Genomic DNA, 25364 nt, shown 5'->3' with positions numbered 1-25364 from the left:
GAAGTGTATGGAAAACAAACAAATTAAAAAAAGACAACAACAAAACTAAGCAAAACAAAAACAAACAAACCACAAACAAAAAAACCAACACAAAAAAGAACCCCAAAACATCAACAAAAAAACATACAAACAAATGGAAAAAAAAGAAAAAAGAAAAGAGAGAAAACAGTGAAGCTTTTTCAAATCATTGGTCATGGAATGATAAGCTAATTTTCAGGCTCAGAATATATTTTTTAGTTAGCGTGTGTTGTTTTACTTTTTTGTAACATGACTGAAGGTGAGTATGATTACAACTGATCTTGCCAGTTACTTATGACCTTTATTGTATGGCAAAAACTGTGATGTATGGCATTAGTGGTACTCGTCAAACAGTATAGATGAAAGTATATGAGTTGTACAAGTTGTCGTCATCCGTTAATCACTTTTGCACAATATTTGGCATTAAAAGTGCTCTGAAAATGGAACTTCATCAAAGCTGCTTTGAAAAAGGCCTTTACAAAGTTCTCTTCTAGTCAGGCAATCTTATTCCTTCCCATTTGGGTTGCTCTGTTCTTACTTTGTGAAGGCAGAGCTAGTACTATTGTTGCTAGGTATTTGTGCGTGTGTCTGTGTGTGCCTGCAGTTGCGTAGGCATGTATTTTCGTTTGTGTTTGATTACTGACTGATTATTGATTTTTTTTTTTTCTGAAATGTATAATAAATATGCTTGATGCTTGTTGGGCTGTCCAGGTTATGGTGTTGTGCCATTGTTTATTTACGTTACATTCTCTTCACAGGTTTAGCCCCGTTGGCTGAGATAGAGGATGGGGAGATTGTGCTGGATGCGTCAGGCAATCAGCTGGTAGATTGCAGCCCTGACAGTAGTCTGAACGGTAGAGTTTTCATTCTCATACATTTTTGGCATATAAATACCCTTCTTGTGTTCTTCAGTCATTAGTGACATTATTGAAAGTCTCATTTTTATTTTTATTTTTTCCTTTTGTTTCTGGCTGCCCTGTAACTGCAGCTGTAACTTCATGGAGTTACCCTTATTTCTGCTGATTCTTCTGATGACTGTGAACACAGACACCATGCCCAGACTGGTTGTGTTTCTGCACCAGTCATCTGTATGATCGTCAGTTGTATCCAGCTGTGATCATCAGAACAGCAGTGGAGGCAATTGCTGCCCTATCTGGGCTAGAATTTGATTATAGTGGAGAGTGTCTTGCCCAAGTTACATCCCCACTCTCTCAGCCAAGGGGGCGTTAGGACAGTTGGCATTGGGATGCTCCCCTAAAGCCAGTTAGCTCCCAAGGCTGCAGCGCTAAGAGCCAGTGCAATCTTGCCTCCTAGTTTGAGAGTCAGTTCTTCACAAAAGACTAAGCTGTAAAGTGTAAATGAATTCCCATTGCAGTGGAGAAATCGATCATACAGGTCTCACTTGGCTGCTGGCCCAAATGTAAAGTCTGTGTAAGCTTATGTCATCTAAGAACTGTCAGTGTAGGACCATGCAACTGTCCACTGGGTGAGATTCTGTTCTGACACTAGAGTCACGTTGATGGTGCTCAGTGGTGGAAGTATTACATGGTATTACATGGGACGCATCTTTAAAAAAAAAAAAAGCCATATATTGATTACAGAGTGGGACTCATTTTTTCACTGGAGTGGGGGTCTTCTCACTGTGTCTAAGTCAGTAAGTGGATAGCTGTGTGTGGTTTGCCAGCTCTGAAGGCTCGGCATGAAAGTGAAAGTGGCATGAGAATTGAGGTCACTGTAATGCAGAACATGAAGGAACGCAGAGTTTTGAGATTTTTGTGTGTGTCTTCTAAGGGCCATTAACTTTGAGGTGTTTTTTTTTCTTAAGGGCCATAGACTTTGAGTTACTTTTCTTTTCAGAAACATAGACTTTTGAGTTTTTTTGCCTGTAGGACGACAGACTTTGACTTAATTTTTTTTTCTTTTCTTTTAGGGCCAGAGACTTTGAGTTATGTTTTTTTTCTTCTGGTTTATAGTTTTTGTTTTTTCTGTTCAGTACCATTAGTTTTGCTTTTAAGCATTGAAGGGCCTTAGACTTTTTGAGCTGTTTGAAATGTAAGAGGCACAGGCTTTTTAGTTTGTTTTTTGCCTTTAAAGGCCACTGGCTTTGACTTGATTTTTCTTAAAGGGCCACATACTGTCAGTTATTTTTTAACTTCAGGGTTACAGGATTTGTGTTGATTTTATCTTTGAATCTGAGACTACAGATGTTGAGATGATTCAGATAATTGTTTATGTGATGATGATCAGAGAGAATGGTGACAGCAATGCTTTAGAGCTCCAGTACGGTTTAAGACTACATGGCAGGGCTGTACTCTCCGCTTGCTTCTGTAATATATCTCACATCAGCTAGGCCTGGAAGATGCATACACTTGCAGTGTTTGACTGGACATTTGATTCTGAGCAGCACTGTCAAACATGCATTTATGAAGTGCATGGTACTTGACTGTGAGGTCTCACTCTCGGTCCCATAGCACAGAAAGTAACTGTGGGTGTGAGCCGGTTGAGAGTGAGGGTGAGGGTTGGTGGGTGGTGGGGATCTCACAGTGATCTGAGGCATTTGGTGGTGTTTGAGCCCATAGCCTCTCAGCTGTTGTGCTATCATGACCAGGCAATTTGTTGACTTTTAATGTTGCTGAAAGACTTGAATGCAAAGACTCTTTTCTTGGTTTTGTTGAAAATACCTTGAAACTTTATGACAGTCTTGTTTTCCTTTGTGAGTTAAATGACTGTTCCTGAAACCTGACATTTATTTATTTATTTATTTATAAAGAGACCAAAAAGTACACCATGAAGAATAACATAGTTTTGGTTTGTCAGTATTTCTGTTGCAGTATTTTACTTGAGCCTGGTTTTGTTCAAATTTGCGTACTTTTTGTAGACATGGATAAAACCAAGAGTTTTAGACTAGATGAATGAAACCCTTCCATGGGTTTGAAAGAAAACAAAGTGTAGTATGGCAGTTAAAAGGATTTTATTGTTCAGTTTAAGGAGACAGGCAACTGCTAGTCAGGGGAAGGAAGAAAAAAAGAATAGTAGTTATGAACGAGAATAGAAGTAACTGCAACAGAACCAGGCTTAGAGTGGCTTAAGTGAGAGGATTTAGGACAGTGGTGTGAGGGAGGAATGCCACCAAAAATGCTCAGAAGATAGGTTAACCCCTCAGCCGCTAAACTGTGCTCAAAAAGATAAGTTAATCCCTTGATTGCTGACTATTGTTGAATAAAAACAGTGTGGCCTGAATTTGAAGAGCTGTTACCAGTACACACTGTGAACTTTTTTAAAGTGGTGTTGTTGGTTTTGCTGAGAAACAGTAATGACTGACACTCTGTCCTGTAAATTCAATCTCATCACAGTGAGGTAATAGCTCTGCACTCAACAGTAACACTAGCAGTCAGGTGGTTTAAAAAAAAAAGAGAAAAAAAAGAAGTCTAAGAGCTGAGACGCTTGAGGGGAGAGGCAGGAAGGAAAGGGAGGGTGTGGTCAATGGGTGAGAAATATGGAAAGAGGAGGCAGAGAAAGGGGTTGGGGAAAAACATGCTGAGAAAGATGTGTGAAGGTGCTGGGGTGAGTGGATGGGGGGAATGTATGGGAGGAGAGGAAGGAGGGACTATGAAGAAGATAGAAGTAGATAGTGAGACACACAGGTGGGAAGTGGTGGTGAAGGGGATTAGGAAAAATACAGATATATATGCACACACAGACACAAACACAAACACAGATACACATACACACAGACACATAGACAACAGACACACACACACACACACACACAGTAAAGGGGATTGAGGGACACGCATTTATACAGACTATCCAAACACACACACACACACACACATGGTAAAGGGACACACATTCACACAGACTATCCAAACACACACACACACATACACACACACACACACACACAAATTTTGTCCTTGGGAAATCACAGAAAAGTCCTTTGAATTAAGCCACTTACGGGGAAAAGCACCATGCAAAAAACTGAAGGAAAAAAACATTTTCTTTTTCTTCCAGACACCAGAACCTCCCTGACGTGGTCTCAGGGTCCAGACATTCCACTGACCATCACCACTCAAGCCGACATTGAGCTGCAACCTCGGCGGTCACTGCCGGGGGCAGGTGCCCAGGCCAGGTCTTTCAAGGAGGAAAGCGACTCGGACCTCTCCCCGGAGCACATTCCACGGCTGCGGTGTCGTCGGGAGCGCAAGAACGCGGTTCGGCGAGCAGTCAGTGCCCTGGAGACCAGCAGCTCCCCCATGCTCAGCACGTTCCAGCCCCGGCAGCCCTTCCACATGACCATGCCTCAGAGGTTTAAGCCCTTCAACCCCAACAGGTAGGGTTGCTTGCCTCAGAAATGTTCAGCCTTTATCTGTTTAGTTTCAGCCTTAACAGGTAAGGCTGCTTGCTTTGAAATGTCCAGAATTGTCTGGCCTTTGTTAAGTTTCAACCCAAACAGGTAGGGCTGCTTGCTTCATAATACCCAACCTTTGTTAAGTTTAAACCCTGACAGATAGGGCTGCTTGCCTCAAAATGTCCAACCTTTGTTATGTTTAAACTATGACAGTATTAATACTTTAAGCCCCAACAGGTAGGACTGCTTGCCTCAGATAATGTCCAGCCTCTGTTAAGTTTAAACCCTGACAGTTTTAAACCTTTGAACTCCAACAGCTAGGGCTGCTTGCCTCAAAATGTTCAGCCTTTTGTCTTTTAATTTTCAACCCTAACAGTCTTAAACCCTTCAATCCCAACAGGTAGAGCTGATTGCCTCAAAATGTCCAGCCTTTTTCTGTTAGGTTTCAGCTATAACAGGGCTGCTTGCTTCAAATGCCCAACCTTTGTCTGTTAAGTTTAAACCCTAACAGTTTTAAACCCTTTAACCCAACAGGTAGGGCTCCCTGCCTCAAAACATTTCCAAGGCAGAAGTCGCAGCCCTCAACAGAATTGTAAAAACTGCCATCAAGATTACTAGGGCTGATCTAGAAGACATATATTACAAGCGGCTACTCAAAAAAGCAAATCAATCAGCCAGGATGAATCACAGCTTTTGGGATTTTCGAGATGCTCCCCTCTGTTTGTCGGTAGAGAAGTATAAGGACGAAAACCAATCACTTCATCAGTAGCTTTTTCCCCAAAGCAGTCAATGCCCCCTGTCTCTCGAACAAATCCAGTATGATTAAAGAGAGTTGTGCAATCAACAACCACTTACCTGAAGATCTAGTCATCAGCCCCTTCCACATGTGATATGCAGTTTATGTTTATATGTGTGTGTGTGTGTGTGTGTGTGTGTGTGTGTGTGTGCACAAGTTCTCATATTGATATACACTTGTACGTGTCCTAAATTCTACTGTATCTGTGTTTGTGTATGATTTTCGATTTATGTTTGTGCCTTTTATGTACTATTGCCCCCAATATTCCTTGTGACCCCGGTACACTTGGTAATAAAGACATATTCTATTCTTCTAAAATATTAAGCTTTTTGTTTGTTAAGTTTCCACTCTAACAAGTAGGGCTGTTTGCCTAGAAATATACAGCCTTTGTCTATTCATTTAAGTTTAACCTTAACAGATTTAAACCCTTCAACCTTATCAGGTAGGGCTTTTTGCCTCAAAATGTCCAGCCTTTGTCTGTTAAGTTTAAACCATAACAGGTAGGACTGATTGCCTTAAAATAGCCAGCCTTTGGCTTTTGTTTTCAACCCTAACAGGTTGGGCAGCTTTCCTCAATACGTCCAATCTTTGTCTGTTAAGTTTAAACCCAGGCAGTTTTAAACCTTTCAACCCCCAATAGGTAGGGCTTCTTGCCTCAAAATGTACAGCCTTTGTTAAGTTTCAACCCTAGCAGATAGGGCTGGTTGCCTAAAAAATGTTCAGTCTTTGTGAGTTTGTTAAGTCTAAACCCTAACAGTTTTAAACCCTTCAGCTCCCAACAGGTAGGGCTGCTTGTCTGAAAATGTCCAACCTTTGTTAGTTGTTCCTTACTAATAATTGCATATATTGATATATTGAAGTTGAACACAACAGCTCTGTTCAAACTTTTGCATTTCCAATGAAAAGACTACAAATGCTCAGACTGCTGAGAAACATGAATTCAAAAGTGTTTTGGTTCATGATCTGATGTTCTTGAACATTTTGATGATAGTTGCACTTTGACCAAGGAGTCAAGACACATGATCTACCTGACATAACAAAAGGAAAAAAACAGTTGCCATAAGAGTGAGTCATGGGTGTACCAATCTGTTCTCTTCTCCTCAGATATGTTCTGGATTCAGGACATGTTCATCGCCCAAACAGCGACAGCGTCATCGTGTCCAACAGTGTTGACCCGCAGGCCAGTCGCCCCAGGAACCGGCGGAAGCTTCACCGGGAAGGCGGCTTCCACATCAAGAACCGGGGACGCTCCGGGGCCAGCGCTGACCAGAGACATGCAGAGCCGTCCAGCTCTGTGTCCAAGCCGAGGAGAGACTCCCCCATGCCGACAAGGTCAGACCGGTTAAAAGTGCTGCGCTCTCTGTCCCTGTCGGCACTGCCATTTAAGGAGACTGAGCAGCAGCAGCAACAACAGCAGCAGCATCAGCAGCAGCAGCATCAGCATCACCACTCCAGTGGGAGTGATGTGTCTGAACTGAGCTCGGGGGAGGTGCCACCTGTGATTCCCTGGATCACGGAGGCCAGTGACCTGCGACTGTCCCGGCCCGGCAGTGGCAGGACCACAGACTCGGGGTCCACACTGGTGGAGAAGGCTCAGGGCTCACCAGCCACTCACAAAACTGACATGGCTGTCCCCCATGAAGAGGTGTTCCACCCCAGGACTAGCAGGTCTCTGAGCCAGCCGGACTCCAGTTGCAGTGGTGGGGGAGGGGCTGTGGGCGGGGCGGTAGGAGGTGCGGTGGGTGGGGCGATGGGCAGGGCAGCAGTGAGCAGTGACATGGTTGGGAGGGACCGGCATCATCATCGGCGTCACACCGACTCCAGCCCTGGGGCTGTGCATCCCATGTTTCACACTGACAGTGACTCCATCAACTCAGGTACGTGGGCACTGGTGTTTCCTCATTTTTCAATGTGAATCTGGTGTTGTGAACCAGCAGCACTGCGTTTGCTTGATTTTGTCTATGCCTGTACTAACAGTTTCAGAGTTGTTTTCTTCCAGCAGCAATCACACATCAGGAGGTTGTCTTTTTACAATTGTGGTTGAGTGCGTAGTTGTATGTTGAAAATAGATATGTGTTTTTTTTTTGTATAGACCTTAAACTGAACCAAGACACAGGGGAGTTCCTTTTTGACCTCCAGTGCCTGTTGCACTGTGCATCATGTGTGTCTTGTTTCCATTGTAGTGCATATTTAAAGTTGATGTTCTTGCACATGGACATAACTAGGTAACTGTTGGGGAGTGGATGTATATAGAAAGTGTCACATTCATTATGATTCATATGAATAAAGACATCAGTAGTAAGTGAAGACTTTTTTGACATGATTACATTGCTATGTTCTGTCAGATTGCTTTGCTTTCCTTTATATCAGTTGAACTAAAGCATTTGCCTGGCCTTTGACCACCTCACTCTCTTCTTTGTCTTCTCTCACAGTCTTGCTCTCTCTTTCCTCACTCCCCATCCATTTCCCAGAATATCTGGACTCTCCCTTTTCCTTTATTGTGTATCTTACTCCATGTGGTGTGTATGTCATTGTCTACTCTGTTTTCCAAGTCACCTTTGGAAGTGAAAAAGAAAGAAAAAAAATCACACCTGACACCATAAAAATATGACACAACCCATCCAAACAGTGTATTTGATTAAGAATGACACTCACAGTTCATACTGCTGTTCGCCTGCGCACCCAGGTTTCGTACAGTTATGGGAGACAGGAAAAAAAAGTCTTGAGAAAATAAGATAACTATTTTCATAAAACCCTTGACCAGTGCTGTTCAACATGCTTCATGCACCTGGAAAAGAAAAGAAAGAAACAAAAAAATGAACAAATAAAGTGATGAAAATTGAGCATTGATTCCAGGCTATCGACCAGTCTGTTTTGTCAGTTTTCTAGCAGATGAATTTTAGGTTAGTTTGGTTTTCTGTTTGGTATGGAAAATGTTCATTCTGGGTCTGGAAAAGGTATGGAAAAAGGATGAAATTTTGTTTGGTCGTAACTGTGGGAACCCTGATCTTACACCGAAACCATTATTGGGACAGCAGCTGTTCTGGTGGTCATAGTTGAGCACAAATGACTACCATTGTTTTTTTTGCTTATTATTCCTTATTCTTCATTTAATTTTTTTGTTGATTAAAAAAAAAATCATGATTTATCCATTTATTTATCAGTTTATTTATTCTATTTTTATTGACACATTTATGTAATTTATTTATGTATAGATTATATTATTCCATTTCCCCTTAAGGTCAGACTCAGTGCATTGGGTTACTCTGCTAGTCAGGCATCTGCTTAGCAGATGTGGTGTAGCGTATATAATACAATCACACTTGACACAATCAAACTTGGCAGTACATCCATCCCTCTTTCCAGGTCAGTCAGGAACCTCGGTGTTGTCCTTGACAATACACTGTCCATGCAAAAATTTATCAGTCAGACATGTCAGTCCTGCTACTGTCAACTGCGGCGCATCAGTGCCGTCCGGAAATATCTGTCCACTAACGCAACATCTAGACTTGTCGTTTCTCTCATTCTCTCTCGCCTTGACTACTGTAACACTCTATTGTCTGGTTTGCCTGCTTCATCCATTCAGTCCCTTCAGCGCATACAAAACTCTGCTGCCCGACTCGTCCTCAGAAAGAAAAGATCTGAGCACATCACTTTTGCAACATCTCCACTGGCTCCCTGTCTCACACCGAATAAAGTACAAGATCAGCAATCTATGTTATAGATGTATTCACAGAACTGCCCCTTCCTATCTCTGCGGCTGCCTTCACCTCTACACTCCATCTCGCTCACTACGATCGGCTTCAGATCCACTCTGTTTACGCATACCCAGTCTCAAACACTCGACTGTTGGCCACCGTTCTTTCTCTGTCTCTGGACCTTGCAGTTGGAATGAACTTCCTCTTTCACTTCGTCAAGTCTCCACACTCAGCTCTTTCAAGTCTGGCCTTAAAACCCACCTCTTCCCAAAATAGCCTCCCTTGCCTGCCTCTTCCTTGTCTTTAGTTTGTACAGTTTTAGAATTATGCATGCGTGTGAATGACTGCTGCGAAAGCGCTTTGATTTGTCTCTGCACAAGATTCAGCGCTATATAAATATCATTATTATTATTATTATTATATAATATATGTATTTATCCGAACGCAGTGACGCCTCCTGGGGTAACTGAACCAAACTGAACCAAACTGTTGGCTGTGCAGACATCACGGACTCCACTAGCACGGTCACCAACGAAGGCGAGAGCTCCTACGACCTGAGCTCCCCCATGGACCACCACCTCCACCACCACCACCCTGAGCAGGCGGCGGCGGTGACCAGCTACCAGCCCCTGATGGGTCAGGAGTGCACCACCACCCCCTCCAGCCCCTCTGCCGATGAGCTGGAGTTGATGCGCAGCAAGGGTGCCATTCCAAAGCGCTACAAGCACCACACACTGCCCGCAGCCGCCTCTGCTATCACCACCACCACCACACCATCCAGCGGTGGCAGCGGCGAGCAGACCCGCCCCACCACCACCTCCCTGTCCTACTCCTCCCCCATGGGCCCTCTGTCGACGTCGGGGGGGAGGAACCGCAGTCAGTCTGGTGTGTGCTTTGGAGGGATGTGTTGGGGGAGGGAGGAGTGGGGGGCGGGGTGGGGACGAAGATGATGATATGGATACTTACATAGCGCCTATTCTCAGTTAGAGACCAAGCTCTAAGCGCTTTACAAACAAGGAGTCATTTGCACAAGAAGCTGCCTACCTAGGTAGAGCCGTCTGATGGTTGCCATCGGTGAGGGGGGTGATGCCAGTGGATGTGTTTGAGGTTAGGGTGGGAGAGACCATTGAGTGAGTGGGCTGGGTAGGAGAGAGGCGAGTGGATGGTTGGGTGCTTCTCTGTTGTCAATAGGGACCACAGATGGTTGGATGTTTGGTGTGTGAGGGTGGTGAGGGAAAGGTCGGTGTGTGTGTTTGTGTGTATGTGTGTGTGTGTGTAGGATTGGTGCTGTATGTGTGTGTATTCGTGCATACGCATGTGTGGGCGTGTGCATAATTGTTTGTGTGTGAGAGACAAGAGTTGCTCCTTTCGCCATTTACTTGTTGGGGACTGTGACACTGACACAGACAGTGTTTCACTGAGCAGAGTGCGTGGTTCCAGAAGTGCTGTCCACAAGTCCAGGGTCCACGGACCTGTCAGACCCTGAAGAAATCCGCCGCAAGATCATTGAAATCCTCTGCGATCCTGATGAATACACTGAAGAACTCAAGCAGCTAACCAAACTGGTCAGATTAAAAAGTAAGTTTTGCTTTTAGCATATTTTTTTGTGTTGAGCTGTATTGAATTGTATTGGGTATTATTGTATTGTATTGTATTGTATTGTATCATATCGTATTGTGTTGAGTTGTGTGGTATCCTATTGTATTATATTTTTTTATTATGATAAATGGAATAATTGTGTGGACGAAAAGCTTTGCTCATTTCATACTTAGTCTGTGCAAGTTTGAGGTCTTTCCTGTGGGTTCTTAGACACTGCTCATCCATCCATTGTGAGATTTTGGATCTGTGTACCAGTGATAGAGGCATTGGGAGGGAAGTGTGATAATACTGAAATGTAGCTTTTTTCTTTTGTATCTCTTTCATTTTGTATTTATACTTGTGTTTAATACTTGTTTAAGGCCAGCTCATTGGGGTCTGTTGTCAGTCATTATAGTATTTATAGCAAAATGTGCAGCTTTGTAAAAGTCATGGAAGTGCTGTAAAGGAAGCATGTTTGTATAGAAATCATGAAAGCTGGGTCATGTTTATAAAGACTCCCCACTTAGGTGTGTGTACCTTGTTTTTCTTTACATTTAGGAAAAAGGTAACAACTTTTATGTGCATATTCATAGACAATGGATATAGAATTTTTGATTTTGAAAAACAAAAATAACTTGTTTACTTTGTTTATTCCCATGCTATCCTGTTTCTCTTTCTCTCTTTTTTTCTTTCGTGGTGTATATTTACTTTTTTCCCTCCTTTTTCTTTTTCATTGTATTCCCTAGACTAATTTATGAATTTTCTTTTATGAGGCAAGGATGAACACTGACTGTGTTTATCCCTTTTCCCTCAATAAAAAAAAAAGTTTTGATTTTGATTTCTCACTTTTTCTTTTGGTGTTTGTCTGTTTCTCTCTCTTTTTTATTTTGTCTGTTCCCTAACTACTGCAACCCCCCTCCTCCCACACACATGTACTGTCCATTCTTCTTAACTATTGTTGATGAAGCATGTAACCTGTCAATAAAGTGGTGTGAATCATTGAAGTTTTAATTCAGTTTATCAAGGTGTCACTGCGTTCTGACTAATCCATATATATATATATGTAAACCACACCTGCTAGACAGATGCCTGACTAGCATCATACATGAACACTCTTTGTCATACCTTGAATGCATACATATATATTTGTGTACCTATCAGAGTGGATTTCTTCAACAGAATTTTTCAACTGAACACAGGTTAAAATGGGTTCTTTTTCAGTGCTCTATGTGCATGCTGCACACGGGACCTTGGTTTGTCATCTCATCTGAATGTCTAGATACTCAGATTTTCCTGTCACACTTGTGAGAAAGGTTGAGACTGGGACTCTGTGTTGACAGTTAAGCATCTTAGTCATGCTGCCATCTTCCTCACACTGAATCATTGACATGATTTCAGAAAGCCAGGCTTCAGGGTATGACGACTCTCACAAAGAGAAACCCACAGAAAGTAAGTTGTTTTACCTGTTCATTGTTCATGTGTGATTGTCGGTGTTTTGTTTATGTTTACATTATTGATTTATCCATTTATTGTTTGTCAGTCTTCGGCTGAATCAGTTTATTAGCATTTGTTGGCTGGTTGGTTATCAGTTGACTGATTGAACTTATTGAAACATTTGTACAGATGACATAACCAGATGAATTATTGTTTTCTTGTTCATTGTGCCCAAATAATGTGTGAGTAGTTCTGATTTATTTGTACCAAGGAAGTAAAGCTTAGTGTGAAGAATCAATTAGAGGGAAAGAGGTGAAACAAAAATAACCCTATAATTGAAAAAATAGAAAAAAAGAACATTTTTTAAAAGAGATTCATTATTGAATTAACCTCTTGCCATACTTTCTTTTACAACACCACCACCACCACAAGAAACAGACAAAAACAATCAACAACAACAATAGAAAAAAAGAAAAAAAGACCCCCCCCTTAAAAAAAAAAAAACAAGAAGAAGAAAAAAGAAAAAAAAAGTCCATAGATCAATAGCTCTAATGTTGTGTAAAAAGATTTTCAGCCATCGTCGCACTCTATTGCTGTGGACTTATCTTGATGCATGATGGGAAAGTTGCTATGATATGGCTGGTGTAGAGTTATTCATTAACCTTCAGTTCCAAATTCTGTTTCTCCAGTACAGACTCTTTACTGCTGACTGTTTGCATGCTTTAACATTTCTAGTTTGGTGTGCATTTCCGTTTTGGTTTGACTGGGATGCTGATTTAAAATTTTTTTTTTTTTTATTGGGATTGCGCACAATTTTCTGCTGGTTTATCAAAACTGAAAGTGTTGCTTTTAACATTATATTTTTTCTTTGTGTTCTTTCTTATTGGGTAAAAAAGAATGATTGTGGAATAATGAAAGTAAAGGAGTAAGTGTGTGTTTGGTGTCATATACTGTACCATGTCAGATTAGTTGTTTGTGTACATGAATGTCTGCAAATTCATGGGAGTGAGAAAAGCAGTCAGACAGTTATAAATTTGGATTTGGGTAGTGGGTATTTGATTCTAGGAGCTTTTTGTAATTTTTGCCAAATAATCACCAACCTCACATAACAAGACAACAACAACAACAAAAAAAAATCAAATAATGTTGAAAAGTATACAACAGTATTCATACTTTTGCTTTCTACTTTATTTTCATAGTTGCTATTATCACTGTTGTGTAGCACATCAAACAAAATTCTTGCCATCTCTTCTGGGCTGCAGAATATTTTGCTTTAAGAAATGCAGAAAACTGTATCAGAACTGAGCCAAAACTTTCTGAGAAATTGCTACAAATTCCCTGCAAGACGGTTGCCATTTGTAAACAGAGTTTCGGAAATAATGACTTTTGATTATGTGATGACCGCAGAACCATGGGGAAAACTGTGGTTAGGAGTGAAATGCTTAAAAAAGTTAAATATTGAAAAAAAAAAAAAAAAAAAAAAGGAAAAGAAAAATCCGTTGTTGGGCTCTGACAGTGGTATTTTCCTGTAATTGTTGGTGGCAGAAAACAATGATGTTTGGAACAATGCTGACAACTTGATTGTTTTTCCTTTCCTCACTCCTGCAGATGGGAATGCTGCTCACGTAGATCAGTGCGTGTTGCTTATTGTTATGGCAAATTAGGAAGTTCTGTGAATAGTTTTGTGTGTCGTTTTGCAGCTTGGTTCAAGCTTATAATGTTTGCTGAACATTGCTTTTTCTTTGGTGTGTGTGTGTGTGTGTGTGTGTGTGTGTGTGTGTGTGTGTGTGTGTGTGTGTGTAACATCCTCAAACTGAGTTCGTGAACCTGAAACCTTTAATGAAAAAAAAAACGGTAAAAAATATTTAAAGATGAACAGAATGAGATTAGGCTAAAAAAACAGAAAAGAGAACTTAAACTGGCTTTTTGCAGGGGGGGGGGGGGGGGGGGGCTAAAAAAACAGAAAAGAGAACTTAAACTGGTTTTTTTTTTTTTTTTTGGCTGACAGATATGTTTACACATACAATGTAATAACATGGTGTTTTGGTTGTCTGTAAATTCACTTTCTCTGGAAATACTTTGTCAGCACCAAATTTGGATGAAACAAAGAGAAAAAATCTTTCCACTTGTAATGATAGGTTGTAAGTCTTCTGGATTACGCAGTATTTCTGGATCATGAACAATTTTATTCAGTCTCCGGATAAGCAAGATTTTATTGAGTCATACCAGGTTTGTTGGCACAATATTTGTTTAGGGTTTAAAGGTGACATGACATATTTTTCTTGTCCACAGTTAAAAGAAAACCAAATTCTGGACAGAACACACGGAATGAGGCTAACTAACACTAGCTAGACCATATACGCATACAAATATTTTAAAGAGGATACTGAATTAAGTAGGATGGACATAATAAATATTTTTGTGGACTGCACTTCAAAGGCTTGCCTGAAAAGTCTTGTCACTGTTGGAATCACGCATTCAGTCAAATATTTGTGTTACCATTATTATTGAAAGAAGGCGAAGTAGGCTGCTATAGTTGAATCAGAGAAAGGTTTGTGCAGCCTCATCACTTGCTACATAATGTAACCAAACGATCATCAGAAATTATCACATCTGAATTTCAGACCACAACATATCAGTTACTCTCAAGTCACATGACACATACTTTTATTAATCTTTTTCAAGTATACTAACAGCAGTCAACTTCCACCATTATTTGGAGAGAAAAAAGTTGTGATGAAGACAGGGAAAGTTTGAAACTACTAAGGTTTCTATATCGTGATCAAAAAACAATGAAATCCAATCTACAGAGGGGTAGACTGCTTAAGATAGATTGTTCTGTTTCCAACAAACACTGGATTCTGATGATGAGCAAAAATATTACTTGGATTGTTACTTACCTGTAATAACCCATCCCCATCTCCTCCCAGCCCTCTCCACTGTTGCCATTTTTGGTTTTGCTGTTGTTGAGCAGCTGGGATCACCAGAGCCATGTAGGCTTTGCTTTAAAAAAGAAAAATCTATTGTGATGCCTTTAGATGACAATTACTGTCACATGACATGAGCACAGTGACTAGTGCAGTGTTCTGGAATGCCAAAATCAGGTGCACTTAGATTTTTATACTCTTTTGACTGATCAAGGATTGTAACTGCTCTTGTATATTGGTTATGATGATTTGGAGAGATATTGAAGTTACCATGATTCTTTAAACTTTAAGAATTATGAAAACATTTATCATACTTAAAGTAATGGTTGGATAGTCAAGTGTGATATTCTTAAGTTTGGGGCGAATTGATTCATTTGACCTCACATATGACCTCACTTTAGGGGCTTTTGTACATAATGTATGAGTGTGCATGTGTATGTGAATAATGTACATATTGTTGTGAAGTTCTTTTTAAGCTTTTACTATTGTGACATGGTTTCATATGAATGTTTTAGGACTGAAGCTTATCAGTTTGTTACTGAGCTATGATTACTTATAAGGCATCTTTCTTATGGCAGTTCCTCGCTCGAAAAGCTCAAAAGGGAGAACTGTTGATTATCAGACCTTTATTTTGAGCCTTGAGTACGTTGTCTTCCAGAATCTGCACCAGTGGGTCATGATTTTGTGTGTTTTATTAAACTGAACTTCAGGGATTACAAAAGATTCCTTCTAACTACTTTGCGATCGATGAATATCATGCCTCTTTCTTAGCCAGTTTCCCATCTCCACATGTTATTGCATGCCTGTGCTTCTGCAGACAAAAAAAAAAGGAAGATGGTAAAAAAAAAGAAGAAAAAAAAAAGAGGCAAATCAAACAAAAATTAAAAACAAAAACAAAAACAAACAGAAAAAGAATGATGCCTTGTAATAAAAGCTTTGTGTTTTTGTCTTTTGGTTGTTCTTTTATCTTCTAACTCACTGCCTTGTCTCTCATCATTTTTTGTTTTGTTATTTTTTTCTTTTTTTTTCTCTCCTATTTTGCCATTTCTCTCAAACTTTCTCAGTTTTGTTCTTCTGTCTGTCTGTCTCTTACTTCTGCCCACGTTGCCTTTTTGTTTTTGTTTTTTTGTTTGTCAGGCTTGCTCTTTTTTTGCACCAGCTGCTAGTGATAGCTGTATGAATATAGCTACAGCTGTGGCTTAGCAGCCACCACTACCCCTTTAAAAAAAACCCAGTGCCACCCTGGTTACCAAGTAGTCAGCCTCACACCCTTGCCCTCACTTCCTCCTCCCTCCCCCTTCTAGCCAAAGCTTACTCAGAGGAGGCAGGGGCCCCGGGGCGCAGCGGCAGGTCTGGTGGGGGGAGGGGTAGAGCGCCGCCGCCCCTGCGCCTGCTGGCCCTAGAGGAAGAGTCCTCCCACAATCCACCAAACGAGTTCTCTGCCCTTCTTCCAGGCGGCACCACCACCACCGCTACAGCGCACGATAAGGCGGGGGCGGAGCCCGAGGCATCCGCTGCCGCCAAGAAAGGGAGGTGAGTGGTTGTTTGGGTGTGGGTGGGGTTGGGGTGGGTGGGTGTGGGTTTAGGTGGGTGTGTGAATCAGAATCATCAGAATCAGAATCATACTTGTCATGAAAACCGTGAATGAGAGGTTTATAGACACAACAATAGATAGTGAAAAACAAAAAACAAACACACAACTAAACTAAATGTACGGTGTTCTAATTAAAACGTGACGTGTTGCTTTTTAAGTCATTTCATTTTAGGTTTGTGGTTGCTTTTTTGAGGGTTTTTTTGTGATAGTTTGGAGTGGAGGGAGAGAGGGGAAGAGGGTGTTAAAGTTTGTTTTTTGTTTTGTGTGGGGTTTTTATTGGGGGAGGTTTTGGTTTGTTTTCTTTTTTTATGTTTCAAACATTTTTGGTATATTGACACAATCTACACTCTCTGCTGTAATCAAATTCTAGCCCAGATAGTCGGGACAGCAGTTACCTCTTTTGCTGTTCTGATGGTTGTTGTCAAATATAACTGAGTATCTTACATCATAGTACACTGTTGTCCTGCTGCAGACGGAAGCGGGCGAGGCGACCTGCCAAGCGGAGGAAAGACTCCCCACCCCTGGCAGTGCTGTCCACCATGGTGGCGGGCACGGGGGGGCACCTGGCAGTGTCTCACGATGACACCACTGACGGGGCCATCCACTGGTTTCAGGATGAGTCAGGTGATGGTCCCTTTTGGCTTGTGTTGGGTGTGTGTGTGTGTGGTTGTGTGCATGCGTGGATGCATGCAGGCTCGCTGAGTGCAGGCCATTTTTCAGATGTATTTGAAGAAGTGAAATAATTACTTAAACTGATTTGTTTCATGTGTTCAAGTCTTAGAAAATATGGGAGTCTAACATGTTGGAATACTTAATATATTACTTATAATGATTATTTATTTCAGGCATTCTTGTACTGTATATATTTTGGGGGTAATCTCTAAACTTCATGCTCACTTTTAGAATAATAGTGAAAGAAAATTGTGAGAATGATTTGACAATGCACACACGTTCATCGTTTCTCTCTGTGTCTCTCTTCTTTAAAAAAAAAAAAAAAAAAATTATTAGTCTCTGTTAAACAAAGACAGGGTGATGTGTTGGACAGGTGTTTGGATGTCATACTCATTTGGTGAGAACAGTGCGGGCGTAGCAACAGACATTGTGGAGCCCACACCAGAGCCATGGACCCAGTCGCTGTCTGACAAGTGAGTTTTGCACTACAAATTTTTTTATTTATCTGTTTATTTATTTATATATTTATTTTTTATGAAATCACTTTTTTGCAGAAGCACACAAAAAGCAACATAAGAATGTACTCCAACAAAAACATCACAACTAAGTTTTATATTTACAACACTCATCCATTTACACATGTCAGTCATGCTGTGGATTCGTAAGACCACACCGCTTGCATGCGCACACACTCACAAACACACACACGGTCATCCACCCTCCCCCAATTTATTTACACATTCATACACCCCACTTAATTTGCTGTCTTCATTCATTATAGGTCTGAGTTTCAAGTTTCAAGTTTCAATTATCCTTTCACTCCTATTGGAGTATGGAGGATTACTGCAAAATAATATTTTCATGCCCAGAACAAACATTTACAACAATGTCACATTAAAGTTGAGAAAACACAAATGTCTTTTAACTCCAAAAGTATAGCTAGGCAACATTTGCAAATCTAACCATCTTACAGCTAAAATAACCCCCTTTTCTCTTTTTGGTCGATAATAGATTGTGCACGGTTTGTATAGTCATAGAAGTGTGGAGAAGTCTTGGAAAGATGATAGAACCATTCCCATGGATGGAGAAATCTTGGAAAATTTGTTTTGCTCTTCAGGGAGGGTCTGGAAGAGACTTGGAATTTTAGATGAACCCTTGACAAGCACCAGTCAAAAAGGAGCTTCAAGCATTTATTAAAAAGAAACAAAACGTGACAAAAATTGAATACTGATACAACAGTATCCACCAGTCTCTTTTTAGCAGTGTAGTAGACAGATTTTTGATTCATTTGGCTTTGTATTTTGTATGGAAGATTTTTGTCTGGTCTGGATGAGGTGTGGAAAAAGTAAAGAATTTTGTGTGGTCACAACTATTGTAAACCTTGTTGCGGCCATGGACTGTGCGCTTGTTGCTGCATTCTGTGAAGTGGTGCTGTGAGAAGCAATGGTGTTTGATACATGTTTCTATAACAACGGTTCTTTGCTTGTGTGTGTGTGTGTGTGTGTGAGTGTGAGTGAGTGTGTGTGTGTGTGTGTGGGTGTGTGTGTGTGGGTGTGTGTGTTTGAACAAGGGTACTCATTGTTGGGTTACCGCTATAGGGCTTCAACTTCCATGTTCACTCGTTATACTGTGATGAGGGCTTTTATTTGCAAGACAGTTTTTACCTCACCATGCAGCAGCCATACTCTGTTTTCGGAGGGTTTTGTGCTGGTTATGTTCTTGTCTCCATAACCAACTGAAAGCTGATAGTCGTATCTTAGCAAAATATGTTGTTGTTATTTTAGAAAAGTTCCAGGTAAAACCACTTGTTTGATTTGAAGTGGTCAGGGCAGTGGGTGGTAGAATGGTTAAGGTGCTTATCTGCCAGTACAGTGTCTGTGAGGGTGATTCCTGGTCTGACCCTTTCTCCCATGTTTGACTGGAAAGTTGAACTGAGCGTCCAGTCATTCAGACAAGACAGTGTGCAGCATGCACTTAGCACACTGAAAAAGAACCCATGGCAATGAGAGTGTCATCCTCTGGCAAATTTCTGCAGAAGAAATCCACCCTGATAGGTACACAGATATATGTGTATGCACTCAAGGTCTGACGAAGTGTGATGGGTTATGCTGTTGGTCAGGTAGATTTGGTGTAGGGTATATTGATTTGTCCAAACGCAGTGATGCCTCCTTGAGAAATTCAAACTGAAACTATCGTTCTTATGATTATTATTATTGTTATTGCTATTGCTATTATTCTGAGTATTATTGTTATTAATATTATTATGATGTGTTGTGCAGGTGGTCGGTCAGTTCCAGTGGGTCAGGGTCCACAGACATAGTGGAAACACCCAAGTCGGAGGAGCAGAGAGAAAGCGCCTCGCATGATGCTGCCCAGAGAGACCCGCTGACAGTCACTGTGCATCGCAGGGCCACACAGAGCATTCTGCAGTCCTACGTGCAGGTCAGCATGCTGCGTTGCGTCAGTTTTGTTTGGTTTTTGGTGTTTGTGTTTTTTTTGGTGTTGTTAGCGGTGGTATTCTTGCTTTTCAACGCTCTGCTCATGTCAGAGATTGACATAAGCCTACTGTTGGGCCAACAGCAAAGTGAGAGCTGTGTGATCAGTGGTTTCTTCGCTGCATTTGGAAATCAGTTACAGCTTGGTCTTTTGTGAAAGACTGTGACTCACAAAGCTGGAGGCAAGATTATGCTGGCTCTTAGTACTCCAACGCTGGGGGCGTGTTGGCCTGTGGGGACCATCCCAGTGCTGACTGTCTTAAAGCTGTCTTGGCTGAGAGAGTGGGAACGTAACTTGGGCAAGATACTCTCTACTATAATCAAGTTTTTGACCAGACAGTTGGGACAGCAGTTACATCCTCTGATGTTCCTGTGGTCGGACAGGACTACCATTCATTGGGATGGGAGTTTGTGCAATGAAAGAGGGGTGGGTGAAGGGGGCGTAGGCAGAGGGGGAAGGGGATTCTGAGAGGGGGTTGGGTGGATAGAGAGGAGTTTGTGTAGGTTGGAGATGAGAGGAGAAGAGTAAGGTGTGTGTGTGTGTGTATGTGTGTGTGTGTGTGTGTGTTTGTGTGGACTTGACAGTGGGCTGAGAGATTGTATGGTGAGAGTGACAAGCCTGTGAATGGACTATTAATTTCCATTCAAATGAAGAAAGATGTATTGTGCTGTATTGGTCTTTTGGTATGTGCTCAAGTTTGAATCTTTGGTTGGCTGCAGGCACTGCTGGACCGAAACCGAACCATGGGTCTGTCGGAAGGGTCGACGGACAGCGACATCACCCACACCAACACGCACCACACGGACAAACCCAAGCACTTCTACAAGCTGTGGTGGAACAAGGACAAGTACGTCAAGATTCGCTTCGACCGCTTGGCCCTGTTGGCCCTGCTGGACAGGTAGGTTTGTGGGGATTGTTGTCGGTTGGTTGGTGTTTGTTTCTCTTTGTTGTTGTTTTGTGTGTGTGTGTTTGATTTGTTTGGATTGATTTTATTAATCTGTATAAGTTGGTGTTTTGTCCTCTTATATTAGCTTGTATGGTTGGTTACATGGACATGCATGCAAATTGACATGGATGCATGTTCCATCACACACACACACACACACACACACACACTTATACACACACACACACACACTACACACACACACACACACACACACACACACAGAGAAGACGTCTGCTGTACAGGCTTTTGATTGTTGGTTGTTTTTTGTCTCTCTTGAATGTTTGTGTGGGTGGGTGGCGTGCTGTGAACACACAACCAAACGATGGAGATTTTTATCCGCCCTCTAGAAATAAAGTTCATTCACTCTCTGCATGCAGAAACCTGTTGTGAATACACAACCTGATTCTGGAGATTAATTTCTGAACACACAAACATCTTGTGAACACACAACCCAAGTGTAGAAATTTTTATGCACACTATACACACACACATACTCTTTGCCCACAGAAACCTGTCTCTGATCGAGGCTGGTGTGGCGGTGCTGATGGCCGTAGCGGTGGGGGGTCTTGGGGCTCTGGTGCTGACGTCCAACTTCTACCAGGAAGTGTGGATCTTCCTCTTCTGCTTCATCATGGCTGGTTGCCAGTACTGCTTGCTCAAGGTCAGTCAGTCTTCAGGGGCCCACCGGCTAAAACAGGGAAAGGAAGAAGGGTGGAGACGATATTCATCTTTGATTCCACCCTCCACTTACCCTGTTTCCCCGGCCTCAGCATTCAGCTACTCCCTCCTCTCCTTCCTTTTGAAAGAATAAAGTTCAAACATGGAGATTAATACTTTAACAAAATGTCTACAATCATTGGTATGTGTGACAGGATGTTAAACAAAATTCCTCCTCCAAGGGGGAAGAAGGAAGAAGGAAAAAGGAGAGGAAGGGGAGAGGGAGGAAATCTTCAGTCTTGTCCCAGACATGTATCATGTTTGTGTACACAGCAAGTGCACACATGCACTAACACTTGCCTTTGTATACCATACATGACTGCACACACACACATACACACTTGCAAACACATATGCACATACACTTACACACAGACTCACACTTGCACTTGCATACAGATACATACACATTTACACTTTCAAACATGTACACACATCCACACATTTTCATACATAAACACTGCACACTTGCACACACATATGCCAGCATGCTCACACACATGCACACACACACACCACACATTTCATTTGAAGATAGTTGTCACAATATGGGAGTTGATGTGTTGAATGGCTTGTTCATGTTTTTATTTATTTTCTTCTTTTCCTCACAGAGTGTTCAGCCAGATGCAGCATCACCAATGCATGTGAGTAGTCCCAAGTGTTTTTCTCCTCTGTTTTACGCCAGTTATTTTTGCTTGGTATCTTTCTTTTCCTCTTACAGTCTGTCTCCATTGACAACATCACATCACATTTCTATGGAGGAGAAATATGCATGTTACTTTTTGAATGTGAGGCTTTTATACCTAGTTTTACCGAAAAAATTGTTTGAAGATGTTGATACTTTCTTCTTGTTGTTAAAAATTGCTGAAAGATTGCTTCATAGTTCAGTTGGACATTTGTTTTAATTTTTTTTTTTCAGTTAACAGTTAAAATTATGTTAGGTTCTTGATCCTTTGTACACAGATTTTTTTTTCCTGAAGTCACAGTATTAAACTGAAGAATACACACATACACACACGTCAATGACAAACCATACACGCGAACACAATAAGCTTAGATTAATTAAATTATGAGCCATACTGAGCAAACCGTTAACACACAAACTGGAATTTTATAAGTACCACTCCCTGCACCCCCAATAACCCTCCCTCCTAATAAATAGTACTAAAAAATAATGATGAATTACATTTGTATAGCACATTTCTGAAAGTAAAGTTAGACACACAGTCACGCCCGAAAATGACCAACCACACTCAACCATACACACACGCATTTATGAGCAGAAAACTGCACAAATTAACAGTGGAAAAAAAACCCAAAACAACACAGAAATGCCCCACAGAACAGATGAGTTCTTAGTCGACATTTGAACAGAGGGAGTGTTGGTTGGTTGGTAGGTCGGTGCCGAAAAACCTACACCAACCCCTGCTGTTGGGCTAACGATAAGGTGTGTGTTTCAGGGTTACAACCGTCTGATAGTGTTCAGCCGTCCATTTTACTTCAGCGTGTGTTGTGGGCTGGTGCTGTTGTTGAACTACGCCCACAGCTCCACGGTCCCTGAGCCGATCTACCTGTACGGACTGCCCTTCACCGTTCAGTCCTCGCTGCTCTTTGCCAGGGACTTCTTGTTAGGTTGGTCTGTGTGTGGGGGTGGTGGGGATGAGGGGGAGTGGTGTGTGTGTGTGTGTGTGTGTGTGTGTGTGTGTGTGTGTGTGTGTGTGTGTGTGTGTGTGAGTAGTATGTGTGTGTGTGTATGACAGTGTGTGAGTGTGTGTGTTTGTGTGAGTGAGTGGTGTGTGTGTGTGTGTGAGTGAGTGGTATGTGTGTGTGTACGACAGTGTGTGTGTGTGTGTGTGTGTGTGTATGTATGTGTGTTTGTGTGCGTGTGCGCATGTGCGCACACCTCTGCTACAGCTGAAAATTGCTGGATATATTTAAATGAGGGGGAGTTAATCATGACATTTCTCATGGAGAGCATTTGTACATCAGATATTAATTATATGTACACTGGAAGAGAATGTCCAGGAGAAATTGATGGTAAATAGCAGGTTTTCTTTTATTATTTATTGTGTCTTTTTTTTCAGTCTTTGTTTTCTTCCATTTTTCTATTTATTGATTATTGATTTTTTTTCTTATTATTTTTGGGAAAGTTTCTTTCTTTTCTTTTGTTTATATAAATTATCATTTTACTTTTCTGCATTAAAACATATAGTTCTTACATGCTTGGTGAGATTCCAGAACCTGAAACCTGCAGTTACTGTATGCACAGTTTAGAGTATCTCTTTGCCTTCTTCTCACTTAAAACTCATCTTTTCAAAACCTGTCTGTAAGCATTCTCAGTCTCTGAGTGCTACAACACTTCCCCATTCCTGCCAGCTCTCTTTGCCTGTGAGTGAGTAAATGGGGAGAAAGAGAGAGGAGAAGTCATGATGAGTGGTTTATTTTTTTATGTAACTTGTAACCATTTTCTTTCTTTCATGTCAAGTGCCCTGAGCTCTGAGAGAGGCTATATATATATATATACATGTATATATATATATATATATATATATATATATATATATATATATATATATATATATAAATGTACATCCTCCTCCTTCTTCGTTCGTGGTCTGTGACTCCTATGTTCATTTGTATAACACGAGTGGGATTTTACATCTGTGACTGTTTTTACTCCCGCCAAGTAGCCAGTCACACTCCATCTGTTTTAAAATATTATTATTTTAAATATCGTCATCATCATCATTATGACATTATTATTATTGTTATTATCATATTATTATAAGAAAGCCTTGTAAAGTCTGCTGTCTTTCCTGTAAAACCATGTCTTGTATGCATTGAGAGGGTGATATTGTGTTGATGTTGTGTGCAGTGTTTATCTTGTGTTTCCCACTGCTGTTGACGGTGGGTCTGCTTTGTGTTGTGTGTGTGCAGCGTTCATCTTGTGTTTCCCACTGCTGTTGACGGTGGGTCTGCTTTGTGTTGTTTGTGTGCAGCGTTCATCTTGTGTTTCCCACTGCTGTTGACGGTGGGTCTGCTTTGTGTTGTTTGTGTGCAGCGTTCATCTTGTGTTTCCCACTGCTGTTGACGGTGGGTCTGCTTTGTGTTGTTTGTGTGCAGCGTTCATCTTGTGTTTCCCACTGCTGTTGACGGTGGGTCTGCTTTGTGTTGTTTGTGTGCAGCGTTCATCTTGTGTTTCCCACTGCTGTTGACGGTGGGTCTGCTTTGTGTTGTTTGTGTGCAGCGTTCATCTTCTGTTTCCCACTGCTGTTCATGGTGGGTCTGCTTTGTGTTGTTTGTGTGCAGCGTTCATCTTGTGTTTCCCACTGCTGTTGACGGTGGGTCTGCTTTGTGTTGTTTGTGTGCAGCGTTCATCTTGTGTTTCCCACTGCTGTTAACGGTGGGTCTGCTTTGTGTTGTTTGTGTGCAGCGTTCATCTTGTGTTTCCCACTGCTGTTGACGGTGGGTCTGCTTTGTGTTGTTTGTGTGCAGCGTTCATCTTGTGTTTCCCACTGCTGTTGACGGTGGGTCTGCTTTGTGTTGTTTGTGTGCAGCGTTCATCTTCTGTTTCCCACTGCTGTTCACGGTGGGTCTGCTTTGTGTTGTTTGTGTGCAGCGTTCATCTTGTGTTTCCCACTGCTGTTGACGGTGGGTCTGCTTTGTGTTGTTTGTGTGCAGCGTTCATCTTGTGTTTCCCACTGCTGTTAACGGTGGGTCTGCTTTGTGTTGTTTGTGTGCAGCATTCATCTTGTGTTTCCCACTGCTGTTGACGGTGGGTCTGCTTTGTGTTGTTTGTGTGCAGCGTTCATCTTGTGTTTCCCACTGCTGTTGACGGTGGGTCTGCTTTGTGTTGTTTGTGTGCAGCGTTCATCTTGTGTTTCCCACTGCTGTTCACGGTGGGTCTGCTACCTCAGGTCAACACCTTCATCATGTACATCCTGGAGCAGCTGGACATGCACGTCTTTGGCGGCAACGGTGAGTCGGGGGGTGTGGTCGCTGCTTTCAACACCTTGAATTCAGTTCATGTTCAGGTCAATAAGCGATGTAAAAATAAAAAGATAAGTGGTACACTTGTCCTTGGGTACTTTGCACATGTTGATCATTACAGTCAGAGTCTGCCTGCATGCATTC

The 25364-nt window shown here is 41.6% G+C and overlaps 1 protein-coding gene across 1 annotated transcript in view; it reads left to right on the top strand.

The window, feature by feature from the left end:
• The window catches only part of LOC143296604 (pecanex-like protein 1), a 54854-nt gene that overhangs the window by 5101 nt on the left and 24389 nt on the right, over positions 1 to 25364 (top strand). Inside the window, exons 4-18 of the mRNA XM_076608632.1 lie at positions 777 to 872; positions 4033 to 4351; positions 6270 to 7042; positions 9365 to 9748; positions 10289 to 10441; positions 11840 to 11890; positions 16107 to 16335; positions 16869 to 17020; positions 17442 to 17541; positions 19348 to 19510; positions 20284 to 20462; positions 21021 to 21174; positions 21842 to 21874; positions 22691 to 22862; positions 25098 to 25208. Of these exons, the coding sequence (XP_076464747.1) occupies positions 777 to 872; positions 4033 to 4351; positions 6270 to 7042; positions 9365 to 9748; positions 10289 to 10441; positions 11840 to 11890; positions 16107 to 16335; positions 16869 to 17020; positions 17442 to 17541; positions 19348 to 19510; positions 20284 to 20462; positions 21021 to 21174; positions 21842 to 21874; positions 22691 to 22862; positions 25098 to 25208 (3069 nt within the window). The remainder of the gene's footprint in view (positions 1 to 776; positions 873 to 4032; positions 4352 to 6269; positions 7043 to 9364; positions 9749 to 10288; positions 10442 to 11839; positions 11891 to 16106; positions 16336 to 16868; positions 17021 to 17441; positions 17542 to 19347; positions 19511 to 20283; positions 20463 to 21020; positions 21175 to 21841; positions 21875 to 22690; positions 22863 to 25097; positions 25209 to 25364) is intronic.

Source organism: Babylonia areolata, chromosome 21 (genome assembly GCF_041734735.1).
Source record: "Babylonia areolata isolate BAREFJ2019XMU chromosome 21, ASM4173473v1, whole genome shotgun sequence".
NCBI lineage: Eukaryota > Metazoa > Mollusca > Gastropoda > Neogastropoda > Buccinidae > Babylonia > Babylonia areolata.
This window is presented reverse-complemented; position numbering and strand designations above follow the sequence as displayed.